General features: G+C 42.7%; 2 protein-coding genes across 2 annotated transcripts; both read left to right on the forward strand.

Annotated features, from left to right (window-relative positions):
* The first annotated feature begins 15 nt into the window (after positions 1-15).
* cog7 (component of oligomeric golgi complex 7) lies at positions 16-7,398 on the forward strand. The gene is made up of 17 exons (XM_086015846.1): positions 16-466; positions 672-820; positions 1,023-1,139; positions 1,220-1,388; positions 1,497-1,579; positions 2,134-2,256; positions 2,996-3,194; positions 3,273-3,400; positions 3,475-3,629; positions 3,731-3,847; positions 4,006-4,071; positions 4,539-4,725; positions 5,115-5,255; positions 5,360-5,443; positions 5,566-5,680; positions 5,779-5,922; positions 6,400-7,398. Exons 1-17 carry the CDS (start codon positions 301-303, stop codon positions 6,564-6,566), a joined length of 2,310 nt encoding a protein of 769 aa, XP_085871972.1. The 5' UTR covers positions 16-300; the 3' UTR covers positions 6,567-7,398.
* Positions 7,399-8,082: 684 nt separating this feature from the next.
* On the forward strand, positions 8,083-22,806 carry LOC147129360 (ubiquitin carboxyl-terminal hydrolase 31-like). The gene is made up of 16 exons (XM_086017258.1): positions 8,083-9,766; positions 11,808-11,945; positions 12,145-12,233; positions 12,650-12,742; positions 12,881-13,016; positions 13,108-13,258; positions 14,295-14,475; positions 14,637-14,752; positions 14,843-14,933; positions 15,192-15,269; positions 15,425-15,554; positions 16,748-16,867; positions 16,925-17,150; positions 17,238-17,396; positions 17,769-17,921; positions 17,992-22,806. Exons 1-16 carry the CDS (start codon positions 9,209-9,211, stop codon positions 19,467-19,469), a joined length of 3,897 nt encoding a protein of 1,298 aa, XP_085873384.1. The 5' UTR covers positions 8,083-9,208; the 3' UTR covers positions 19,470-22,806.
* The last annotated feature ends 3,454 nt before the right edge of the window (positions 22,807-26,260 follow it).

Here is a 26,260-nt window from a genome sequence, read left to right on the forward strand (position 1 = left end):
CACAGAGCACACATAGGAAGTTGCTGTCATTGCTTACTACGGATTCTTCCGGCACTATGCGCGATTTCTCAAGCAAATTTCTTTCTGCGATATTTGTTGACGCTTCAAATTAACTCTGGAGGAAGCCGTTGCTTTGTTGGAACTATATTTGGTTGTAATGATTATCTCATTCTCCTGGGCTATTTATTTTATATTCGTGTCGAAACCGTTGTTCGGGAAAAACTAGCACACCATCGTTAGCCATGGGTCGATGACATTTAACTCATTTACGTCGAGTGAAGAATCATCCGGAGGCAGCCGATGGATTTCTCAAAGTTCCTGGACGACGACTTTGACGTGAAAGACTGGGTGAATGGCGCCTTTAAAGTGGTGCAGAAGGATGCGCCGGGGAAAGCGGATACACACGCTGCGACTCTGGTTATGAAGCTGCAGCTTTTTATTCAGGAAGTCAACAATGCAATTGAGGGTCAGTAGACTACTTAACCCTTTTTCCCTCCCTTCAGCTCCTTGGTGAAGAACAGAAAGTTGTGCAAAAAGTACTGAGATCCCGACCGTTTTTTTAAATATACGCAAACAACATGTCATTGAAAAGCAGACATGTTGTGCGTAACATTGTAATTTAAAGAAATTACTGTATGTCTCTTAATGGACTTGGTTTTCTTCCGTGGTAGAGACCAGTAACCAGGCGCTGCAGAACATGCCCAGAGTGCTGCGAGATGTGGAGGCTTTAAAGCAGGAAGCCACTTTCCTGAAGGAGCAAATGATTCTGGTCAAAGAGGACATCAAGAAGTTTGAACAGGACACAGTGCAGTCCATGCAGGTGTGTCTGTATAGACAATAATAGCTAGTCAAACTTGCAGACAGAAATGATTGCCAATATATTATTTGAATATGTCTGTAAGCATTTCAGATGCTTTTGAAGTGTTTTGGAATCATAGATTGAGGTAAAGTTGTTGTTTAAACTATAACGCAGTCATAATCACTATGAGTGTCAATTATTTGTGAAAGTATGTTACTTCCAGGTCCTGGTGGAGATCGACCAAGTGAAGAGCCGCATGCAGCTTGCAGCAGAGGCGCTACAGGAGGCCGATAAATGGAGCACACTCAGCGTAGATATAGAGGAGACCTTCAAATCACAGGTACAGTAAATCAGTCGCATGTTGTTTTAATGCGTTTTTCCCCTCCAGAGAGCAGCAAACATTGTTCATCTGTCTTTCAGGATCTCGCAGCCATTTCATCCAAGCTAACCAGCATGCAGAACAGTCTGGCAATGCTGGTGGACACGCCAGACTACTCTGAAAAGTGTGTCCACTTGGAGGCCCTTAAAAACAGATTGGAGGCCCTGGCCAGCCCCCAAATAGTGGCAGCATTTAATTCCATGTCTGTAGGTAAGATATGACTGAAACAGATTATGTATTCCAACTTGCACCATTTTTCCATATAAATTAGGCATTTTTATGCTTAGCTTTATTGGCCTCTTCCCCTTTCATACGCAGACCAAGCCAAACTGTTTGTCAAAGTCTTCTCGGAGATCGACAGAATGCCGCAGCTCCTCGCGTACTATTACAAGTGTCATAAAGTGAGTAAACAAAGGCACATGGTTGTTTAACCAACAGTCCCACCAGGAATTTGCAATATTGCGATGGCAACAAGGCATCAAATTCTATGAATCTGCAGGTGTGTGTGACACATATGTCATCTCCCAACAACACACCCAAAAAAAAAAATCAAATTAATTCACTGGGCATTGTGCAATTCATTCTGGTGCATGCCCTGGCCACCAGGGGGCAGTATAATATATACTGTCATACTATGCGTATATTTGATGATGAAACAGAAGATAATCACAGCCAAACTGCAATATCATGAGTGTTTTTTTTTTTCTTTCCGAGGATAAAGAATATATCTGGTTTGTTTTGTTGAATGTTCTTTTAGCATGTGTTTTCAAATTAAAGTTGTTTAAAGATTTGAAATGATCGCAACAGCAATGCAATGCTACTGTTGTTAGCCCATCTATGGCGTTATACATTGTGCGTTAGCATTAAGCCGAGGGACTTGATGGTTTGGTTAAATACACAATTTGTAATTCATTTTGTTAGGTTTTATTGATGTGATGTGCCGTCACTTCTGCAGGGCCAGATAGTGAATATGTGGCAGGACCTCTCTCAGAGCGAGCTCGGCCTGAATCAGCAGCTTTCGGAATTCTACGACACCTTGCTGTCCACGTGGCATGCTCAGCTTCAATGGTGCAGCCAGGTGAAACACACTGGATGCATTTTAGACACACACACACATGAACGAAAGGCAAGCACGTTTGCTTCCCATCTTTAAAACTCGTCTTAAAACAAATTTTCATTCTTTGAGACTTGGTTTTGGTTTTACTGTTTTGTGCTTTTTACTGCCTTCATTATTCATTTGTTTTGTTGTTTGTTGCTGTATGATTTACTTTTGCTCCTTGGACAGCACTTTGTATACAGCGGTGATTATCTGAAAGTGCTTTATAAATTCAGTTGAGTTAAGATAATTTGAAAAGAAAAATGTAATGTTCCTGTCACCAATGTCCAACATAAAATGCTAATGCCACCCAGTGGCAGAAAAAATAACTCAACAGTACACCAACTTTATAAATTGCTATGTAATTGCAATTTTAATGTACTAAAATATACAACCATATTTTCTTTAACATACATAATATACATAACTGTAAAGTTAACTGGAATTTATGCGATTAATTATGATAATTTCAATCGACTGACAGCCATATATTTAAGCACACACGTGGGTGTGTATATGCTGTTAGACATGGTCATTAAATTAGTTTTGGTTGCATTTAAAATAGCATTAAAAACTTAAATTACATTTGCTGATACCTGCAGAAACCCTGATGATGCATCTCCCATCGTACAACAGTTCAGAACCCCTGTTTTTAAATGGATCACATTGTTTCCTCGCGAGTCCTGGCCTTGCCATGAACTTTGACTCCAATAACCGCCAGGTGTTCAAGAATCCTTACGAGGTGGTGACAGTGTTGCTGATCCAGACTCTGGGTGCCATGGTGCCCTCCATCCCCGTGTGCCTGAGCACGGCCATGGATCGAACGGCCCAGGAGCAGCGCCTCGACGCCCTGCTGGAGCTCAACCACACCACGCTCACCTTGGGGCGCAACTTGGAAGCCGCCATGATCCCTCACCTTGGTCTGTACTTCGAAGAAAACTACGTGCAGTATGCAAAATGGAATTGTTCTAGACAATTGTTATATGCTGTGTTCCTAGGCGAGAATAACCTCCTGAAGGTGAATGAGCTGGTGTGTGCGCTCTATGACCCTTATAAGCCTTACCAGTTAGAGTATGGTGAACTGGAGGAAAATCACCTCCTCATCCAGATTAGTGCTGTTCCTTTGGTAAGATATGATAAAGCGCAAATACAACTCTCATTTTTGGGGGTGTTGTTTAAGACCCTCTCGTCCATCCTTAGGAACACGGGGAGGTCATCGATTGTGTGGAGGAGCTTAAGCACTCGGTCGGGAAGCTGTTGGGCCTGGCAAGTGCCGCCGTGGACCGCTGTGTGAAACTGACGGACGGTCTGGGCGTGTGCGGCCTCCTCAAGGCTCTCAAAGCGCTTTTCACCAAGTAAATATCCTTTCACATACAGTGTTGACTCTGTTTGCGGATATAGTTTTCGTTTTAAATTGATTCTGTAGCCAGCGTTGACATTGTGTTCTTTTCCCCAGGTACGTGTCCGACTTCTCGACGACACTGCACTCAATCAGGAAGAAGTGCAAACTGGAGGACACGCCAAGTTCTTCTGTTTTCCAGGAAGACTGGACTGCGTTCCAGAACTCAGTCAGGTTTGGGATGATTAATCAACTCGGAACCGCAGTACTTTTCATCACTCACTTTGTCTTTGTTGTGATCTTCTGGTAGTCCAATGACATCATTGATTTTCTGTCCATTATGTCTTACAAAAGGTCCAAAGCTTCAATACTGTTGTGTTGTCCTTTTGCAGAATTATTGCCACGTGTGGGGAGTTACTGAGACAATGTGGCGCCTTTGAGCAGCAGTTGTCAAACAAGTAAGTGAACTGGTCTTGATCATTACTTGCCATAATGCAGTGATTCTCAATGTATAGTCAGCAGACTCGCTCTAGTGGTAAATAAAAAAATAGTGGAAAAGGGGAAAAAAAATCACGAAATGAAATGTTCAAACTTTTTCTTTTTTTTATCCAGTACAGTGTGTGTGTGTGTGTGTGTATATATATATATATATATATATATATATATATATATATATATATATATATATTTATTTATTTATTTATTTATTTATTTAACTACAGTATAGATTTGCCATTTTTAGGTCTATTTTTTTATGAATTGAATGTTCAAACTGTATAATGTTACAGTGGCTTACAATAATATTAAATGCACTTTAAGCCTAAAAAAAAAAAAAAAAAAATCTCTGGCGAATGAATGTGTGACGTACACATTCACTTTCATTGCGTAACTGCTGCATTCTGTCGTGAATCAACAATTCTCGTAGGATCATGGGCACGGCAGGCAAGTACCTGTCAGAGTCGTACAGCCCTCGCAGTCTGGCGGGCATCCAGGAGGCCAGCGCCGCCGAGAGGAAGGGCGCCCCCAAAAATCCCTGGCAGGAGTACAACTATCTTCAGAGGGGCAGCATGGCTGAGTACAACGCTCTCATGGAAGTGCTCTACTCGCTAAAGGTGTGTCACTCGAGATTGTGATCTGCTCCTTGATAGATTGATGGACAGATATGATTGTATTAATAATATAGTACAACCAACAAAAACAAAGAGTGGCATTGAGTAGGGGTTTGAAGTACTTTACTGTAAATCGAACAAAAAAAAAAAATGATGGCAATTTTGCCATATGGGGAGTAATACATTTAGTCCAGTTATGCTACAGTAGTATTTGTAAAATTTGTGCAAAGTGGGAAGTTTATTTTGTGTATTGATTGTACATATGTCATGTACGACATTATTCCAGTGTCCAGGAAGTACGCAGGCAAGGAGAGAGCGGCTATGTACAAGACTACTGAATGTTATGAAAGAAAGGTCTAAAATGTTGATTCATGTTTGCCTTTGTGCTGCAGGAGAAGGGCGCCGGCAACTCCAATCTCCTGGCTGAGCCGAGAGCGGCGCTGACCCGACTCAACCAGCAGGCCCATCAGCTGGCCTTTGACTCTGTCTTTTTACAGATCAAACACCAGCTGTCCCCCGTCGCCAAGATGGAGGTGGGCTTCTGTGGAATTTGAGTTTACACACTGATTTTGAGTGTGCGTGAGCATTTGAATAGTGTCGTTTATTATTGTTAATTGAAATTGTCGTTTATGCACAGAGTCAAGACTCACCAGGTTTAGGAGAGAGCTACACTGAGGACCTTCCCACATTCAGCCTGTCACCACAAGAGTACATCACAAATGTTCGTTTTTGTTGTTGTTGTTGTTTTTAGGTTACAGAGGTGCCTTTACCTATACTACAAGTTTAATTCATGATGTGACTATGCTTGTGTCGCTTAAACTACACACTGTTATGCTCTTCCAGATAGGTCAGTACCTGATGTCTCTGCCGCTCCACTTGGAACCGTTTGTGACACAGGAAGATCCGGCGCTGGAGTTGGCCCTGCATGCTGGGAAGTTACCGTTTCCTCCGGAGCAAGGTTACTCTTCTCCACCTGATGTTTTTTAACATCAAACCCTTTTTGGGCTCTGAGCTTTCCATGTTTTATTTTACTCGACGACTTCCAAACCTCCCCAGGCGATGACCTTCCCGAGTTGGACAACACAGCCGACTACTGGCTGGGCTCCATCGCTCGGGCAACCATGCAGACGTACTGCGACGCCATCCTGCTCATCCCCCATCTCAGCGCACATTCCACCAAGCAGCTGGCCACGGATATCGGTAAACGAAGGCGGCATCAGATCACGACAACATACAGTAGATGCATGCAACTAAATGTGGAGCTAAATGCTAACTTGTACAACATAACAACACGAAACAACAGGAAAGGGGACATGCTGCAAATGAGCGAAATAATCTTGAAAACCTTACAGATGATTCATACATACAGTGAAGACTGCATAGCATCACTAACAATCCAACTTTTCCGGGACAATAGCAGCAAATTGTTCGAGGTTCAATAAAAAACACACAGTGCCGGTATTTGGTTCGCTATTAACACATTAATCTGTGTCCTAAAATGCTACAACATGGTGCCAAAGCAGTTACAAAGGGAGATGATCAGAAAGCATCAACACCATGTATCTAGAATGTACACATCCATGAACCCTTGTTACATAAAGGATGATATTCAGGAGTCAAATAATTTTACAAAATAAGACTGATTCTCGCTTTATAAACTACTGTGGTGCTCCACAGACTACTTGAGCAACGTGATGGATGCTCTGGGCCTGCAGCCGTCTCGCACCCTTCAGCAGATTGTCACCCTGTTGAGAGCCAAGCCAGAAGACTACAGACAAACCGGCAAACAGTTGCCTCGGCGACTGGTGGCTACCATCGCCGCCCTCCGCTCTATTGACCACTAAAAAAAAAAAAAAAAAAAAAACTTTAGTGGCTGTTTGTGTACTCCACTCTTGTTTGCATTTACACCGCTGTGTCCACTGAAGGGATGGTTGGTATACCGGTGCAGGGTTCTACATTAATAGTGGCCCCAGGCCACCTAAAATTAACTGATAATGGCCAGTACATAAATAAATACGATGAAATCAGCATGTTCTGTCTTTTTTAGTGTTTAATAGTCAATAATTAGCATTTTATCCACTTGAATTGATCAATCATGCTTGATCTTTTTACCACACATAATGGGAAATATTCTGCTAGATTTTATATTGTCCCAAAAAATATATAACATGGAAAAAAAAGTGACTACACAGAAAATATTTTCTTCAAGGCAGAAACAATACAGTATAACGATGCTAGATATGAAATAATCTTTGAAAGTTATCGTGTCATGAATATGCAGGGCCACCACACCACCCAAAAAGGCTTAATGTTGAACCCTGCAGTGTCTCTTTTTTTTTTTTTTTTTTTTTCAAACAGGAAGGATTGTTGTCATGAATCTCTTCTTCTTCGTCACGAGTTCACTCTCAGCCCTTTTGTGCGTCTCGGCTTTACCTTCAGTTGTTGCATTGCAACGTTATGAGATCAGGGCATGTGTAAGAGCATCTAAAGCCTTATTAGATGATTTCATTACTTAAGATAAGGCGAAGCCTATTTAAGGTGACCAAATGTATGTACGAGTTTCACCTTCTGATAATTCGTCTTTTTTGTTTGTTTTTCTGCGGTGTTCAAGTGGAATTTTCTCAGCCTATTTTAAAGTATATGTAAATGTGTATATAAAACATTTACACAGCAAAATCTATTGTCTTGGTGAAATATTTGTATTTTGATTAAATTGAGGTACAGTACGTTTATATAATGGTATTAATTCAATACATGCCGTTACAAAGACAACGATGGAGTGTTTTTAGTTACTGATATAAAATGTCTCGAATGAGAAGAGCTGTTTTGAATAGTTATGTAACCATGTATGTGGATTTTAGATTTGTTTTTGTCCAATCAGATTCCAGCCACTGTGTTGCCATGCTCATCTAATCTGCACAGGGCCTTCAGACTCCATAGGACTGACCCATGTAATTTATGGCAATGGGATTTTAACCACTCAGGTTTCAAATGAGTCCTCACAAGGATAGTCAGCTCGTCCTCGGTGATGTAATCATTTTCCCATCCTTTGATTGGTTGCTCAAAGCAAGCTAAAACAGCAAACACAGCTGTATAGCGCATATTCAGTAAACGTCTCTGGTGAGTATGATGCATTTTATTCAAACGTTTTTGCCATGTAAATAGTCATTCTAAAGGGCTCCAAATGATTTGATCTATCATTTTTTTCTGTTTTTAATTAATATGAGGATAACTGATGTCCACTTTTCTGAAATATGAAAATGACAATGTGGCAGCACCTTGTGATTTTTGACCGTGGAGACTGATGGATGGCATGCATCATCCGGCATCATCATCCAGCATCCACCTGCTCCCCTCCAACATGGACCAGTGTTCGGCTGCGACGTCATCCGTCCCCGCCCTGCCCGCCCGCCTGCTCGTGTCGCTGCCTACAGATGAGGATGGACGCGGTACACGGCCTTGCCATCGATCCTTGTCCCGACCGGGAATTAAGGGGCTCCAAATACCAACCCGAGTGACCCCAACACCACCTCCATCCAAAAACTTCGGGGAGGGTGGAGGAGGCCCAAGTTTCGGCGCACAACCGTGTGCGGAGGAGATGCTCATGAGGGGAGGGAGCGGCGGGCTTTGGAGCTCCGGTCGCGGGGTACCGACGATGATGACCACCGCGGAGGAGCATTAGGGAAGACAAAAAAACCCGAAAACAATAGACACCCATTCGAGGTTTCGAGGACTTGACGCGGCGTGGTGCCTTTTGGACCGGGTGGAGCCGCGCGTCGTTGAATAAAAGATGAGGAACCCCCCCACTCCGGATCCGTTGATGTTTATTTCTGAGGGTCCACCTCCATGACATGGGCCGCCGTGTCGTGTGCACGTAGCCGCTACTGGAGACGCGATGCGCTGGCGAGTGTGTGAGAGGCGCCCGGGTCGGAGCGGTTGTCCACCACCACCACCACCACACGGTGTTTGTGTTTATGCAAGCTGGGCCGTCTGTCTCCTTTCACAACTAGCAGGCCTTTAAGTGGAACATCCCCGGGCCCTGCATGTGGACAACACGAACGAGTGATGTCGCGTGGGGGTAGCAGCCAAGTGCTCTAAAAAGGATTTAAAGTGGGATGTTTCCTCTTTTCTCTCCAAACATCCATCCATTTAATGTTGTCCTCATTGGGTGAGCTGGAGCGATAGCAGACTTTGGGCAAAACAAAAGCATATGCTATAAATGTTTTGGGGTTTTTCTACTTTTTGTTGATAGAATGAAAACACCCAGCAATGTCTTGTTTTTAATGACATACAATATACATTGCAATGTTGTTTTTGAAAAGTGAGATGAAGCGAGGGAAAGCTCACCCAAGCACTGGGAGAACATGCAAAATGCACACAGGAAGGCTGTAGCCCAGATTCAAACCTGGAACCTCAGAACTGTGAGGCAAACTTGCTAACCTCTCGGCCACCCCTTTCTCTCAAAGGCCACCAGAGAGCCGCCACCATGTCCAAAGTGGTCACCAGCAAGGAGAAGAAATCCTTCAGCAAGAAGCTGTTCCGGAGGAGCTCCGTCCGCTCGGTGGGCAGCTTCATGAACCGAGTTCTCCGGACTCTCTCCACTTTGTCACATTTCAGTACGGACGAGCAGGTCGCCCGCGACGACAAAGACGACGCCTCGTTGATCCCCACCACCACCGGCGGGTCGCTCCAGTCGGACGACAGCGACTGCGGGGGGTTCCCCTTCGGTGACAAGGTGCCAGGCGTGGCCGGGCTCAAGAACCACGGCAACACCTGCTTCATGAACGCCATCCTGCAGTGCCTGAGCAACACCGAGCTCTTCGCAGAGTACCTGGCCCTGGAGCAGTTCCGGGGCGAAGGAGGAGCACCCGAGCCCGGCAGTGGCGCCGATACCAAGGCCAGTAAGTCCAATGGAGTCCTGGTGCAGAAGAAGTCCAGCCAGCAGCAGCAGGAAGAATCCGGGGAGGTGACGGAGCAGCTTTCCGGTCTGGTTCGAGCTCTGTGGACTTTTGAGTACACGCCCCAGCACAGCAGAGACTTCAAGGTAGGTTCTGTGTTGTGACAGTAATCTCCTCCATTTTGTCAGTTTCTCTAAAGACAATTTTAACCATTTTTTTTTTTTTCATCCATCTCAAGGTGGTGGCCATTTTGCCACTTGTCGTCGACTGAAAATGACATCACAGTGCCTAAGGGCTCAGCTCGCAAGGGTCCCATGACCAAATCTAGAAAACAGGTGTGACATGACAATGGTTACCTGAGCCCTTAGCCACTGTGATGTCATTCCCAGTCGACAGCAGAGGGCGGTATAATGGCACTTTTACTCTGCTTCATTTTCCTCACATGGAATAGTCCATTGCATGAGAAGGGAAGTGGGATAGATTAAGCATTTTGATGCGTTTTTAAACGTGGATTAAGCCTGAAACAATGAATATTGCTTTAAATTGAAGGAAAAGTAATCATTTTTTTATGATACATTTGGGATGCCCTGGAAATGTCAGGGTGTGTTTTCATGCTGTCAAGTAATTTTCTCACAAGTGTGTATGAAATGTTTTTGGGTCATCTTTGAATAATTTAGCTAAACATAATGGCTAACCTGCTAGTAGATGAAAGTGTGCTATCCTTTTCGTTGTTAAAAATGCTCGTATACGCCATTAATGCAAGCAACAGAAAAGCCAATTAATGAGCCAGTACCTTGCCAGTTTCCACCAGGTCTGATTTTGAATCATCTTACCTGCTGAAATGTAAATTACAGCCAACGTTCTAGCTTCGAAACAATTTACATCACAAAAATAGTTTTTTTTCACCACACATTGAAACTATAACGGTACAGAAGAAGTCAAAAATCATCAATGCGGTCATTTACCCTGTTTTCGCAGTTGCTCTACCCTGGTCAAATAACAACGTGTGAGGTTAGGTTTATGTAATATTTGGCCTCATTTTTTTCCTTTCATCTTTTTCATTGAATAATAAAAAAATCAATATTCAAACCAGGTCTTGCTTTGAGAAGGAGAGTTGAAGCTCAAATGAACTTAATTACCTTTTGGAGCCCCCTGCCTCCCACTTATCTGCTTTTGTAAAATGCAAACCATTTTGCCTTGTCACCTTGCAAATTGGTAACATTGTATCTTCTGCTCATCTATTTTCATCTTTTCAAATTACATAAAGAAAGGAACTGAATTTGAGGACTCTGTAGTTTCTTCTTAGAAGCGCTCCTATTTTGGGCTGTTCCCCCCACCCCCTTTAGCTTAGTTGCCAGCCAGGGTATGAACCGTCTGACAGTTTTTAGATGTTTTCTTGTTGGAGCGACAACCTCAAAATGTGTGCTGTGTCTTAGAATAGTCAGAAGGAGATTTAATAGCAAGAAGAAAGAATCCTTAAAAATAGTCAAATGCTGAGCAAAATCATCCCGTAATGATGTGCTCAAACGTGTTGACTTTCAATCCTTGTATCTTGATCCTGCAGAATGTAAATACAGAATTTTTATACATTAAAAATATATTTATAGCACCACTTTCAGGAGTCAAGTAATACATTATCAAACCAAAGTAATGCTCTTCCATTATCCGTTTCCATTTTTGCATAATTATGTAAAGTGACGCATGATGCAAGACATTTTTAAATAAATTAACAATTACAATAATTGGCAAAAAAAATAAGAGTTGAGAAATTATGTTTACACAAAACGCCATCTTAATTTACAGCAGGTCTGTTTTTCTAGCACAGCTGATGAAGTTTAACTTGATTTAAAAAAATTCATCGGTTTTAATTAAATAATTCAATGTGTTCTTTATTACTACTGCTTCAAGCGCAATTAGATGTGCCCTCTGTGCTGTTTGGCATCGTTTCCCTTCACATGTATGCTCAATTAGTTTTCTGAGTGGTTCTCAAACTTGGTATCTATGAGTTTGAGATTGTGGTCTGCAAAATAATTTCCAACAATTATCTATCACTATCTAGCTACAAATCTGTCTAGCTACAATAGATAACTAGCTACCTAGCTAGCTACTAACCTATCTAGCTAGCTACTAATCTATCTATGTGTGTCTATCCATCCATCCAATAAATTGTGTGTATCTCCACTGCAGAATGTGGTGTCAAAGAGCGCCCTTCAGTTCAAGGGCAACTCTCAACACGACGCCCAAGAATTCCTTCTGTGGCTGCTGGATCGAGTTCACGAAGACCTCAACAACATCATCCATCCAGACGTCAGGCCCCCCAGGACGGTAAACAGCAATCACGCAGTGTTTATTTTCAGACTCAACAAAACTGTACTTAAATAGTGGTACTGATACAGACACCTGAAAAATCGACTTAAGTACACAAACGAAGTACGGTGTTTGTACTATTTTACTTTCCACCGCTGTTCATTTTCCATTCTCGTGCCTTTTTTTTTTTTTTTGTCTTGTGTTTTTGTCTTTCCAGCCACCGGTAGAGAATGAAAACGCCCCAGGGGGATCTCCACTCCCAGCGCCTGGCTCTTTTGTGCAAGAGCTTTTCCAGGCCCAATACAGGTAAACCATCCGCACGGCCACTGTTTGTCTTCCTATTTGACAAATGCACAGTATTGAACTTGACTTTTGTTGACACGCAAACACTGACCATATGAGCTGGACCGTTTGGGACATTTTCTGTAACTGTGCACGGTATTTGGTGGGCAAATATGAGCATATCACTCTGCTGACGAATGACTACAAGTGGATACTTTTTATATTTGAGTACCTCTAACTTAGAGTAAATCCCTTACGGCACGGGTGTCAAGTTTCAATTAATCGTTTCAACCCTTGTTACTTAGTCGATTAGTAGTTAAAATTAACTCATTTAATCTCATCCACAAAATCTCTGTCTGTTTTTCTGTTTTGTTTTTTGCTTTGTTTCCAAAAATGTCATCCTGATGCGTTGTATGAGTTTGTTCATTGTTTCTGTGCAGATCCTCCCTGACTTGTCCACACTGCCAGAAACAGAGCAACACCTTTGATCCTTTTCTCTGCATCTCATTGCCAATCCCCGTACCTCACACGCGGTGAGTTTGTCGGCGTTAAAAAGATACAGATGGACAAAAAAAAAAAAAAGCTAAAATTAGCAGATGCTCCCTGTAACGCTGTCTCTCGGTTTCTCACTTTTTTTTTTTCATTTCTCAACCTCTGTTTTTTTGATGCAGGCCCTTGTATGTGACAGTGGTGTACCAGGGCAAGTGCTCCCACTGTATGAGGGTCGGGGTGGCCGTGCCTCTGTCTGGCACCGTGTCCAGGCTCAGGCAAGCAGTGGCGCAGGAGACCAAAATCCCTGCTCAACAGGTACGTCCTCCTCCACACGCGGCGATCTCTCGCAACACGCGGACGGTTGGGAATCCACCGCTCTCACCGACCCCCTCGCGTCCGCGTTCAGATTGTCCTCACCGAGATGTACTACGACGGCTTCCATCGCTCCTTCTGCGACGACGACGACGACCTGGAAATCATTCAGGAAAGCGACTCCATCTTTGCCTTCGAGACGCCCGAGCTCTTCAGGCCCGATCAGATCCGCTCCAAGCGAGGCGGTACGACAACCTGCTCATTAGCTAGTACAAGTGGGAGGCCCAATTGGATTAAGCACTCACTAGACGCTTCATTAAGTACACGTTCTTATTCTAATGAGATCAGATGAAAGAGTTGTGCCTTTCTAAAGATAATCATACTCAATTTTGTTGGTTTATTTCATAAGTCGATTATTGTGGTTGTAGTTTGCGGTGACATTGCATCTTACTGAGGGGTGTTTTGAATATTTTGGTTTCCTTATTTGGCTACATGGGTAAATGTTACAGGAAGCAGTTCCGCACAACTGCAAACTACACTGAACAAACAAACAACAACAAACAAACGCAATAATAAGCACCTCTTGTATTGACTCAAATAGATAATGTTGGCAAACTTAATAAAACGTCGGGTGAATGTGGTAGAAATGCTTTCAATTTCAGACGAAACCCACTGGAACCAAGTCCCGATACCACGAGTACTTTTGAGACGTAACATTTTTTTTTTTTTTACTTAACCGGACAACTGGACACATTTTTTTTTCAAGAATATGTTTCCAGCAGGCCCACGGCATTCTGATTAATATTACGTTTGTGTATAATATGAGTTAAGCAACAAAATCAACCCGTTTTTAGCCATCTCAGGTGGCGGCCATTTTGTCCTTTCTGTCGACTGAAAATGACATCACAACTACCCAGGGCTCAGACCAGTAACGGCTGACCTGTTTTCTGAAGCTGGTTGTTACCTGAGCCCTGGGTAGTTGTGATTTCATTTTCGGTCGACAGAAATGACAAAATGGCCGCCCCCAGAGATGGCTAAAAACGTGTGGATTAAGGCTTATTCCACAAACGCAATATTTATCAGAATGCCTTGTTTCAACTAGTGAGTGTGCATAGAACATATTCTTGAAAAAAACATATGTTTGGGTAGACTCCCACTTTAAGTATCGGTGCCTGGTCTCAGCAGCCTTCATGTTTACTCGTTACCTTAAAATGGTAAATAATTGTATAAATAATGTTTTAATTAAAATGTAATAAGTGAACATTTTTGACCACAATACAGGGAGTCCACATGCCAATCTCAACCAGAACAACTTGAAGTACAGCACGGATAACAATCGGTTATCACCACAAATCCAGGAGCCCGCCACCCCGCCTCTCAGCCCCAATAAGAACACGGGACAGGACGAGAAGGTGGTGCTGTTGGTGTGTAACCGAGCCTGTGCTGGTCAGCAAGGACGCAGGTACGTCGAGAGGGCGGGGACGAGGGTCTCGCTCAATTTGCTAACTCTTCCACTTGGACTTGGCGGTTTAAGACTCGGGATATGACATGACTTGACTTGACTTGACTTGACTTGATTCCATCTCTGCCGTATAACAAGACTGTTTTCGGGGATTCCCGCAGGTTTGGGAATCCTTTCATTCTCTACCTGGAGCGTACAGTCACATGGGATGTACTCCAGAAGGAAATTCTGGAGAAGATGCGTCATCTCTTGCGCCCAGGAGCTGTAGTGCAGGCACGTACTGTAAAAAAAAAAAAAAAAAACAATTCAACTATATACTGCGTTTCAATTATTGTGACATTGTTTCGCACTATGATCATGTAGGTAGGGCCCTTCACGTTACGTGTGGTGGGGGTCGTTGGGATCACGTATCTCCTGCCTCAGGAGGAGCAACCGCTCTGCCATCCTTCTGTAGAGAGGTAAGGCTGCCTGTCACCACTAGGGGGAGCGCTGCTCCTACTGTTCGTTATGTAATGCACATTCTGGGCACTTGAGGTTGACTGTTCATTGGGAATGTTACTTAAGACATGAAACTGGTTGTATTATAGGCTCTGTTATTTGTAATTGTTTTATTTGTGTTTACATTTGTGTTGATTTCATTTTTCCCCTTTCATTTTATTTGACAGTCCAAGCGGAATCGCGTATTGCCGCTAATAATGAAATCTACTTTTGAACAGGGCATACAAGTCTTGCGGTCCCGGGGGGCCGCCTCATGTCAAAATTGTTGTGGAATGGGACAAGGAGACAAAAGACTAGTAAGTGGCGCAAATTCGACTGGTTGGAATGAATTAAGAAATATTAGGATGCGGTGCGACATCGACACCACGGCAAAGTTCGTCCACAGTGCGAACCGTTCAGCTGGGATGATTCACAAGCTGAAGCCTTGCGTCAATGTTGTGTTTACTTGCAGTCTGTTTAAAAGAACAGAGGACGAATACATCCCCGATGCAGAAAGTGTACGTCATATGAAGGAGCAGCACCTCCAGCCTCAGAGCTGCTCACTCGCTCAGTGCTTTCAGCTCTACACCAAAGAGGAGCAGGTGGGCTCAAACATCTGACACGGAATCAATCCATACGTGCGCCACTCTCGTGATATTTTCAGGAAATACAGTCCTGACCCACCCCGCTGCAATATGGAGAGATCATACAAAGAGAACACGTTTTAAAATACTTTTAGCCCTCCCATGCAACATTTTAAACATTTATTTGAGTGCAGAAAAAATGCAGAGTATTGCACTTAAAGCGGGAAATCAACCCAAACATTTTTTTTTTCAAGATGTTCTGTGCAAGCCCACTAGTTGAAACAAGGCATTTTGATAAATATTGCGTTTGTGGAATAAGAGTTAATCCACTGGTTTTTTAGCCATCTCTGGGGGCGGCCATTTTGTCACTGCTGTCGACTGAAAATGACATCACAACTGCTCAGGGCTCAGGTAACGACTAATCACGGCTGACCTGTTTTCTGAAGCTGAGCTATGATTGGTTGTTACCTGAACCGTAAGCAGGTTGGGATGTCATGTCAGGCGACAGAAGTGACAAAATGGCCGCCGCCTGAGATGGCTAAAAGGGATTTTGCTGCTTAACTCATATTCCACAAACGCAATACTAATCAGAATGCTGTATTTCAACTAATGGGCCTGTTGCGAACATATTCTTGAAAAAAAAAAAGATTTCCATTTTAATACAAGAAGCTTAAAACAATATAAAACTTCCTGCGCTTTGGCTATGGCTGTACCATAAGACTGAATGGTGGATTTTATGTAACACTAGAGGGAGCCTGTGTACCACTAGAGGTTATTAAAAAAAACAAAAAAAAAAACATGTACAGTATGTAAGATATTGTCACTTTGCTAAAATAATGCCCAAAGCCATTTTTTCCAGTTTTTCAGAAAACACAAAAGATGACCTAAATGCTGATTATATTTATTTAAAAAAAAATCATCTCAGAGTTTAGAATTGAATTTTCTGTTGAACTGAAGATCATTTATTTTACTATTATTTTATTATTTGCAATACATCAATCAAACATCAACATGCAACAAATGCAAATATATTAGTGGACCTGGTTGCAGAATGGAGCTGAGGATGTATTTCATCAATATGCATTTCAAATAATGTGTGTCATGATAATAAAGCTGAGTCTTCATTTGAGAAGAACCTCCTCCCCCCCCCCATTAAAACAAGAACCGTACGTTTGATTTGAGTTTTACATTTGGCAATTTCCTTTCCCCAGCTTGCTCCCGATGACGCCTGGCGCTGTCCACACTGTAAGCAGCTTCAGCAGGGCAGCATCAAGCTCAGTTTGTGGACGCTGCCCGACATCCTCATCCTTCACCTCAAACGCTTTCGACAGGTATGGCACCTCGCGGGATTTTCCGAAATACATGAATCGAACGTGTCATTCCTTCAGGATGGCGATCGGCGCATGAAAATGCAGAACATGGTCAAGTTCCCGCTGACGGGCATGGACATGGCCCCGCACATGGTGAAGAGGAGCCAGAGCAGCTGGAGTCTGCCCTCGCACTGGTCGCCGTGGAGACGGCCTTACGGGTTGGGTCGGGACCCCGAGGATTACCTTTACGACCTGTACGCCGTGTGCAACCATCACGGGACCATGCAGGGAGGACATTACACAGGTATCACGTCCAGCGGAGATGAAAAAGACACCAAGTCAGTTTCCTGACACCGTGCTGTTTTTTTTTGTTTTGTTTTTAATCTTGTAGCTCAGTGTAAGAACTCCATTGATGGGCAGTGGTATTGCTTCGATGATAGCGACGTTCATCCAATATCAGAAGAGGACGTCTGCAAGCAGACGGCTTACATCTTGTTTTATCAGAGACGTGCCACCATTCCGTCTTGGTCTGCCAACAGTTCTGTGGGAGGTAATCATTGTTCATTAATGCTCTAGATGCCACAAGATGTCGCCATTGTTTGCATCACAATTACTTTATGATGAACCGAGAGACAAGTTTTGTCTATCGGAGAGAGGCGATGTTTAGCCTGTGTTGTTGGTCAAGTTAGGAGAGTATCTGACACATTTCTTGTGGTTTCCCCAATGCCTAGTTATTTGTTTGGGATTACAGTCATCCCGCTGCTTTCTTGCGGTTTGGGAGATGCGGATTTGCATATTCTCAAATTTTAAAAATAGATAGAATTTTTTTTTCGCGGACCAGCCCAGTTCCTATCCCCCCACCAATAGCCGGTGTCAACTATAATTGGTGTTACATAAACGTAACGATCGTTGGGCCCTTTAGGATCTACGAGTTCTTCCCTGTGTGAGCATTGGATCAGCCGGCTGATGGGAAGCCGTCCACCGAGCCAAGCCTCGTCCGGTTCCTCCAGACGAACATCGCTGGCCTCCCTCTCCGAGTCGGCGGAGTTTGCCGGTGAACGCAGCGAGGATGACGGTAGGCGTGCAAATTCCTCTGAACGTGAGAGCGCTTTATTTATTCTGAAGTGAACCTTTCTGGTGTGCAGGTTTATCAAGTCGCCCCGTGGTGAGAGGCATGCAAAGGCAGACCTTCTCCTCGAGAGCGACCATCGCCAGTCCGCTAGTGCTCAGTGAGAACGGCCAGAAACCTTCCTGGTGCTCTGCCAAGTTGCAACTCCGTTCTAACTCCCCCTCGCGCTTCTCACTGGAATCCCACTCCTCTTCCCCGACGCTCGAAATGATAGGGGAGGTGGTTGATACCAATCTGTCGACGTCCTGCTTCAGCGGTTCGCCAAAGATCGGAGGTAAATCCGCACTCGCAGCGTTGGATCATAATCCCGGCAGTAAGAGGCTGATAGAACAGCTTCACCCCAAAGCTACGTCACGGGCCGAGCCGAGAAGCTCCTCGCAGGCCGGGGATAACAACAATCTAGTCAGTGGTGCTGAACAAGTCAGCCCTCGACATGGGGCGACTGCAAAGGAGCAGAAACAAAGAAATGCGGCCGCCGACAGTACAGCTGGCAAACGGAGCTCGGCAAAGACAGGGACGGAGAGCGAAAGGAGCCCCAAGAAGCGTCCCGCTGCCTCCTCGACGTCATCCAGCTCTTTGTCTCCTGCGTCCCCAGCTGTTGTTAAGTTGCCAGCTCGAGCGCAGGCTAAGGGCGCCGCATCCAATCCAAAGGACAAGGCCGATGGACCACCCAAAGCCAGTAAGGCCGGTTCCTCCAGGACAGCGACGCCTTCCAAAAGGGGCTCGTCCCAAACTCAGGAGGCGTTACATCCTGACTCTGCCCCACAGAGAAGGAGCGGTTCGCCGGGAAGCTCTCACGCTCAGAGAAGGGTGGCTCCCAAAGGAGGCGGAGATAAAAGCTCGGCCTCAGGGAGGACTAAGGGAGCCGACAGGAGCGCAAGCCGGGATTCTTCACGGACCAACGCGGCATCGGAGAAGAAAGTTACCAATGGAGGTCCTCCGTCGAGGTCCGGTGCTGGCAGTAGAGCGGAGGGCAGGCCCGGTCGAGCTTTGGAGAACAGGACGGTCGCCCGAAGCTCAAGCAGTAGCTCCTCCATGACCAGTCTGCGATCCTCCAGTGTCATACCTCCGTCTGGCGCCCTGTCGTCAAAAGCCCCTCGAAGGAACAGTAAGACCGAGGACAAAGCTTTGTCCTTCTTCAAAACTGCCCTAAGGCCCAAAGACACCCGCAAGTCGACGGATAGCGGCAAAGCGACGGCCACGGACACCAAAGTAGGTCTGGAAGAGGGTGGCGGAGATCTGGCGAGAGACGGAGCAAGCAAGAAACCCCAGAACGCGACTTCGGAAGCCACCGCAGCTAAGGACAAGGACTCGTCCAAAGGTTCCGCCGCAGCCAAACATTCACTGCTGCCCTCCACTAAATCCAAACTCTCAGAAACGACCAACCAGGCTTCTTCTGCGAAAGAACCTTCGAAGAAAGAACCTGTCAAAAAGACCATGCCATCCAGGAAAATCCCCATCAACTCCACACAATCAAGCCAGAGGTCCAAATGAAATCCACACAAGGGCCCGAAGATCATCTCGCTCTCCTTTCTAGTGCAGCTCCGAACGCTCAATTGACACCTTTAGCCTTTCAGTGGTTACTGGTTTACAGCTGCCATTTCGGACATTTCCTGTCCAATTTGTTCTATAGTTATTTAGGAATGGGTTTTACCAAAGCACTTTGTATGGTTGTGATGATTTCCAGGAAATACTATACTGTACTGTACATAAGCATGGGTCGCTCATTTATCGGAATGATTGCCTTGTTGTGTCCGTAGCTTAGCTGCGAGGAGTCTTTTAAGCCTCGTTTCCACCAAGCGGCAGAGTTACGAACACTTTGGTTGGGTGTGATTTTTTTTTTTTTGAGAGAGACAGAGAGAGTTACATTTTCTTAATTTTAGAATTCTCTATGGAGAAAATGAACAATCAATTAATTGTCGTTCTTAAAGGAATGGGATCTCTCTGAATGCTCTGAATTCCTTTTAACATTAATAAGGTTTCGACTGATATGGATTTCTTAGGGCGATTCCAATATTTGGCAGAACAAAAATTCTGATTAATCAGCCAATTAAATAAAAAGATACTGAATGATAAGAATTACAGGCAGAACATTTGACTGAGCATAATCGGCAGAAATCGGCCGATTTTTTTTTTTTTTTTTTTTTTTTTGGGGTGTGCGTAATGTTTGAACATCATTACCGTTGTCTCATGTTGTAATTCTTAATGTGTTTAAAAAAAAAATCGGCTGATTTCAAGAGCTCATATCGACCGATTAATTGATCGGGCCCTAACTGATAGGTATGCCCGTCCCAAACATCGACTTGAACTATTCCATTTTTCAATACAGCGTTGGACTGCCAGTCGCAGTAATCATTACGTTTAGGGAGGGTGGAGCCAGTTGCGCCGCTGTCCATTGATTGGCTGACAGATAATCGGTGGAGGCGTGGCTCAAGAGTCAAAAAGTGCTGGCGAACGATACTTGGACTGTTGAAAATGGAGTACGAAGTCTTTTTTTTTTTTTTTTTTCAGAACTTTAAATTATTTCCCGAAACCTTTATCTCTCCTTCAATATGGAGAGCCAAGTGTCAACATCAGTGCCTCAGATAATCATAGTATTTAATCTAAATTGTATAACTGCAGGTGTTGGTAAATTTATAAGTCAAATTTAATATTTATTAAGCACTGAATATGTCGTTTCAAGTAACACACACCTATGTAACCTTAATCGCTGTTTACATACACTTGATGTAGTTATCGTGCAACAGCCTTCAAGGAGTATTTTTTTTTTTGAAGAGGTCGAGGAGACGGTGCGGAGTGAAGAAGCATGTGTCAGTAGTTCATTCATCTGGCGATCACGGTTCTTAAATGTATGTGTTTATTTACCTGTACAAACACATCAAGCCCTTGGGCAACCTCCCACCTAGCGCCGGGGCCGATGCCAACATTTACTTGTGGCGCCCACTTGTGGCCTCAGGGCTCTCTGACTGCCACGCTGTCTCGGAACATTCCTCTCAAAGATCACAGGGTGTACAAAGGCCATACTTACGCGCAAACATAAACAACACCGGCTCCAACCATTCGGTCCACTTGCACAATCAAATGATATCAAATTCAGTTTATGCAAAGATAATACTGCTATTATTTTTTCACTTTATCATACTGGCAGGTGTTTCTAATACTTTAATTCTTTAGCTAAAATTTAATCTACGTATTTGCAGGGCGATAGGGACTGAGCCCGGCACGGCACAGACTAAAAATAACATCTGACACAATATACAACTGATATAGAACTGAGAAATGTTTTACATGGCCATTTACATTCGCCATTCACGTCATGAATTGGGTAATTGTTTCCAAGCAATCGTGACCAGAGGTGTCAAAATGAATCGACAACTAATCGATTACACAAAATTACAATTTTTGTTGAGTTAGGTCTGATGGCTATTTTTAACTAATTTTGAGTGCGGAATCCAAAATTGATGCCAGTTTTTCTGTATCACGTCAGGTTTTTGAGCTATAGGATCCTGTTTTCTTAAAAAATATTAAACAAATGAGTATGTATGCAAATTAACCACTAAGATGGAATAGTTACAAGCTTGGAAAACTAAAAAAACCAAAAAAAAACATCATAAAACGAAATAGACCTTACAACGGTATGCCCGTGGTTACAAGGTTAAGAGAAAAGCGAACACTAATCCTCTTAATTCCTGTTTGCAGATATTGATTGTAGTAACCTATTGGGAGCCGCACACACCTCTCACCGCACTCAATTGTGACAGCACTAACCAGTTGCCACATAGCAACAAGTCGGCGTGTCTTACTAGAGCCAATGAGCGGAATTTTGCTTATCTGGTAAGAAAAAAACTGACTACAATTTTGGAATCAGCATGCCGATTTTTAGTTTTAATCAGCATAAAAATGGAACGCAACAAAATAATTTCTTCCAACTTGTCCAAATCCAAACACAATGCGTAACACGGAGCATTTTTCTCCCCCGCCGGATCGCGTTTGTTTGTGCAGGTGCACCTAATCAAGTGGCTCTCGAGCGTACATGTACATAGCGCGTTTGAGGCGACTCATCGTCACCGCTTTCTGCACACAAATCACGGTTCATGTGAAAATTGTTGCATGATGACTTGCTTCTGCATGCACTCAACTATGCAAGCAACCTCTTGCTCATGGCCACCGCTGAGTTTGATGACGTACAGCTCTTGGATGTGTACATAGTATTTCTTAGTGTTCTATTTTTCCAAAAAAAAAAAATGCCAGCATCAGTGAGCATGTGAAAGGCATTCTTTATCGACGCTTTGTTTGCACAACTCTACATTTTGTATGAATGTTAACCAACTGCTCATTTAACCTTCTCAAAAGTAAACCGACTCACTTGAAAACCGAGGATTGTCTTCATTTTTGTCTGAGGCCTGCTCGTCACACGTTATACATGAAAGCAAAATATGTGCGCCTTCATAAATTCTGGATTAGATGTGATCAGTCTGCTGCTTTAATAATGGAATGTAGTGTGTTTGAAGGATTTAATACTACAAAAGCATAACCCCAGATGGTTATGAAGTTTGCTTTCTGAACCTGTTCCCGGAAAGAAACATACAGTATTTAAGTTAGCTGATTTTATTTTATGTACAGTATGGTGCATAAATAATCCTTGGTTATTTATGCATTTCTATCGTTTGAATTGAATTCAACCTCATTTAATTGGACTTATTTGTTGATTTAGTTTTTCATATATTTAACTAGCTACACGCTCAGAAATATGATGCATTTTATTTGATTTCATTTCATCTTTTGGGGTTTCATTTTACTTATTGATATAATTTACTTGGTTATCTACGGTTTTAACAGGCTACCAATTATAGTGTATATTTATTTATATTTATGTATTTATAAACCTGTATGTCAACCTATATATACACAGTATATGCATATGTATATACTGTATGTATGTACACATATAGCCTATGTACACATATATATATATATATATATATATGTGTATATGTATATATATGTGTATATGTATATATATGTGTATATGTATATATATATATATATATATATATATGTATATATATATATATATATATATATATATGTGTATATATATATATATATATATATATATGTATATATATATATATATATATGTATATATGTGTGTGTATGTGTATATACTTTATATGTATGTATATGTGTACGTATATATGTATGTATATATAGATACGTATATATGTATGTATATATAGATACGTATATATGTATGTATATATAGATACGTATATGTGTGTACTGTATATATATCGTCGCTGTCATGTAAAAAACACTAATCTCCTTTTTTTTTTTTTTTTCATTTTCTTATTCTTACATGAATCATGTTTCCGGGTTAATCGCATTAAAGTGAAAATTAAAAAAGTTTCCAAAATTGGATATTGTATATAAATATATGCACACATATATGTACCTACATATACATATATGTATACATATATACAAGTGCTCAGCTCTGTATATGTGTGTGTGCTTTTCAAGAGTCGGAAAGCACCTTTTATTTTTATCGAAATGGAATAGGTAACTAGAACATTACATTGATATCATTATGAAAAAAAAGTGTTGCAGTCCATTTCCCATGGTGTCCTCTTGGTGGAGCTCCACATTTTCCTGAAAACCCCCCCAAATAACAGTTGAGGAAATTGATGCAATACTCAATTTGTCCCTGAGAAGCATCCTTTCATTTGAACTGGTTATGTGTATTATTAAGATGTATGGTAGAGTCGAATATCCTCCCTTCAGGATGCGTTATTAAACTACAGCAGCGTCATTTATTTAAGATGTGATTCAATTGTACTTTTATTAGTTTGGCCCCAGGCTGGCCGTGCTAACCCCGCCTCTTTCCCCCCCCCCCCCCCCTCTTGTAATTTTCTATAAATGTCATCAATTTCACCGACTGCTTTCTCACCTTCTCTTCTCGCCTCTTTTTCTCTCCGTCGCCTGGGAAGTGATACAAATTTCAAAATGGCCTGCGGTGACATGAGGCGTCCTCTTCCGACATTCGGAGTTTCGTTTTTCGACCGGTGGAGAAATTGCTGAAATTAAAATGCATGTTTAAATGTCACGAAAAAAAAAAAAAAAATCTGACTGCAACCTGGCACGAAACTGTGCTGCAAAGGAGCCAGACTCTTCTGCGCCCATCAATAATCATCTCCAGTTTGTATCACTTCCAAGAGAGCCTCATTAGCGAGACCTCATCTGAGGATTCTGAAAGTTTTATCTGAATTCAAGCGTGTCATCGGCCTTGTTGACTTGCGAACAGCGGCTCGTCTAACATGTGGAATTAGTTTACACGTCGGCCGGCTTTTGGCTACGCTACAAATGTGCCCGATGCAATCTCGCCGTATTGATCAGTACAATCTCCGCGAGCCAAATTCGATCCTTATTGATGTCCCCGAGGCTCCGTTTCAAGACACTTTGTCGCAGGATTGAAGATGACGAGGGCCATGATCTACGTGATTAGCTTTGAGTCTTTTTTTTTTTCCTCTCACTGATCAATGCATTCAAGAACACACGCACACACAGAAAGCACATTTCAGTGTGCTTTGTTGAGATGTTATGTTAATTGCAAGATCTTAGTGTGAAGGTCTTTCTGGCGTTTATTAAGTGAGACAAGTGAAAGAGCACATACAGACGCACGATCCAAGCGCCCACTTTGCAGCGGCGATCTTACAGTCCCTAATACAAACGTACTTTCTGTGCGCCAATCTCCTGCACGGATTCCTGTGAGTCTGTTATACTTTCGCCACGTAGACCGCACGCTGAATTTAAAGGGAGCCGCTTCGATTGGCCGGGAATCATGTCGGCTGTGTTCACTTCCACAACGGCGCAAGCACCCGTTTCGAATTGCGCCCGTCTACCAAAATACCAAAAGAAAAAACTCCACTCACTGAGACTGAACGTTGCGCTAGACTTGGGCTGCACATGAAAAAATAGGGCGGCAAATATTACAATTAGATAAACTGGACTCATCCATTTGCTTTCTGACCCTTCATTATGTTTGCTTTGAAGTTTGTGAGAAACCATGACAATAATCAAGTCTACTGGAGATAAAAGTTTAAGTTTCGCTTCCAATTTAAGATTTAGTGTGGCTCACTTTGCCTTACTTTATTTATATTCACAAAAAACAACAAAAAAACCATGTAAAGCATAATCCCCAAAATAGCTTGTTAGCTCAGCTAGCTAGCTTTTGTGTTGTATGAATATTCACTCATTTTATGTCAACAGTTAGCATGTCTACCCAAACAATCTACTGCCACATGTCACATTATGCTAAGGCAAATATTTTTTTTGTTGTGTTTCACATTCAACTGAGTGATTTTAATATTTTAAAAATAAACCTACAAGTCTCTTTGTGATGGGGGGGGGGAAAAATCACCCCCAAAGGAGTCTGGAACATTTCCAAGCTCTCCTAAGTGTCTCATTTCCATATTGATTCAGGCACAATGGAAAGAGCGGGAGTGAAGCAAACAAATGGAAACATGCTCAAAAATCAGGAGGTCGAAGAACCTCTCAAGTCAGACATGATGATATTTATACATCAGAGAGCGACACGTTCCTCGCGCGCCGCTTGATTGTTCTTCGTATTTGTTCATCCAAATCACAACGGAATCAATCGCGCTAACTTGGGGTTAGGCACAATGATGGCTCATTATCTTGCGACATTCAATCGATGATTTATTCATATGATAGCTTCATCTTGGATGTTTATAGACATATGCAATATGTTGCTCTACTGGCATTTTTATATGGTAGCATTAAATTATATATATTTACGTGTATATTATGGATGATGCCATGGATTGGTTGCTAGTCAATCACAGGGCACAATATTAATTAAATCCATTCATTTTCTACACTGCGCAGTAGAAAATGGATTTCCATATACATAATATACTGTATAGGTCTTACAAAGTGCCCTGAACACATCATCAAAATCAAGAGTCCTGACTAATTTTTCCTTTTTTTCCAACCTTTTCACCGCCCCAATCCAAGACATAATTGCATTTTCAGTGTAAGAGCTTTTTCTTTAACCACCATAAAAGTCCAAAGCAGATTAAATAATTCACTTGTTTCGGGAGCGAGCCTGTCAATTATTTCTCCCTCTCACTCGAGTCCAACGGTGCAATACTTTAGTTCCCTTTTAATTGGAGATGAAAAATCCAGTAAGCCTTGAGTGCGGGCGGCAAGAGAGCAGCTTTTTAGTCCATGCAATATACATGACGCGTCAGGCGGGACATCCA

This window comes from Filicampus tigris, chromosome 19 (genome assembly GCF_054856515.1).
Source record: "Filicampus tigris isolate MCC_2025a chromosome 19, RoL_Ftig_1.0, whole genome shotgun sequence".
NCBI classification, from domain to species: Eukaryota; Metazoa; Chordata; class Actinopteri; order Syngnathiformes; family Syngnathidae; genus Filicampus; species Filicampus tigris.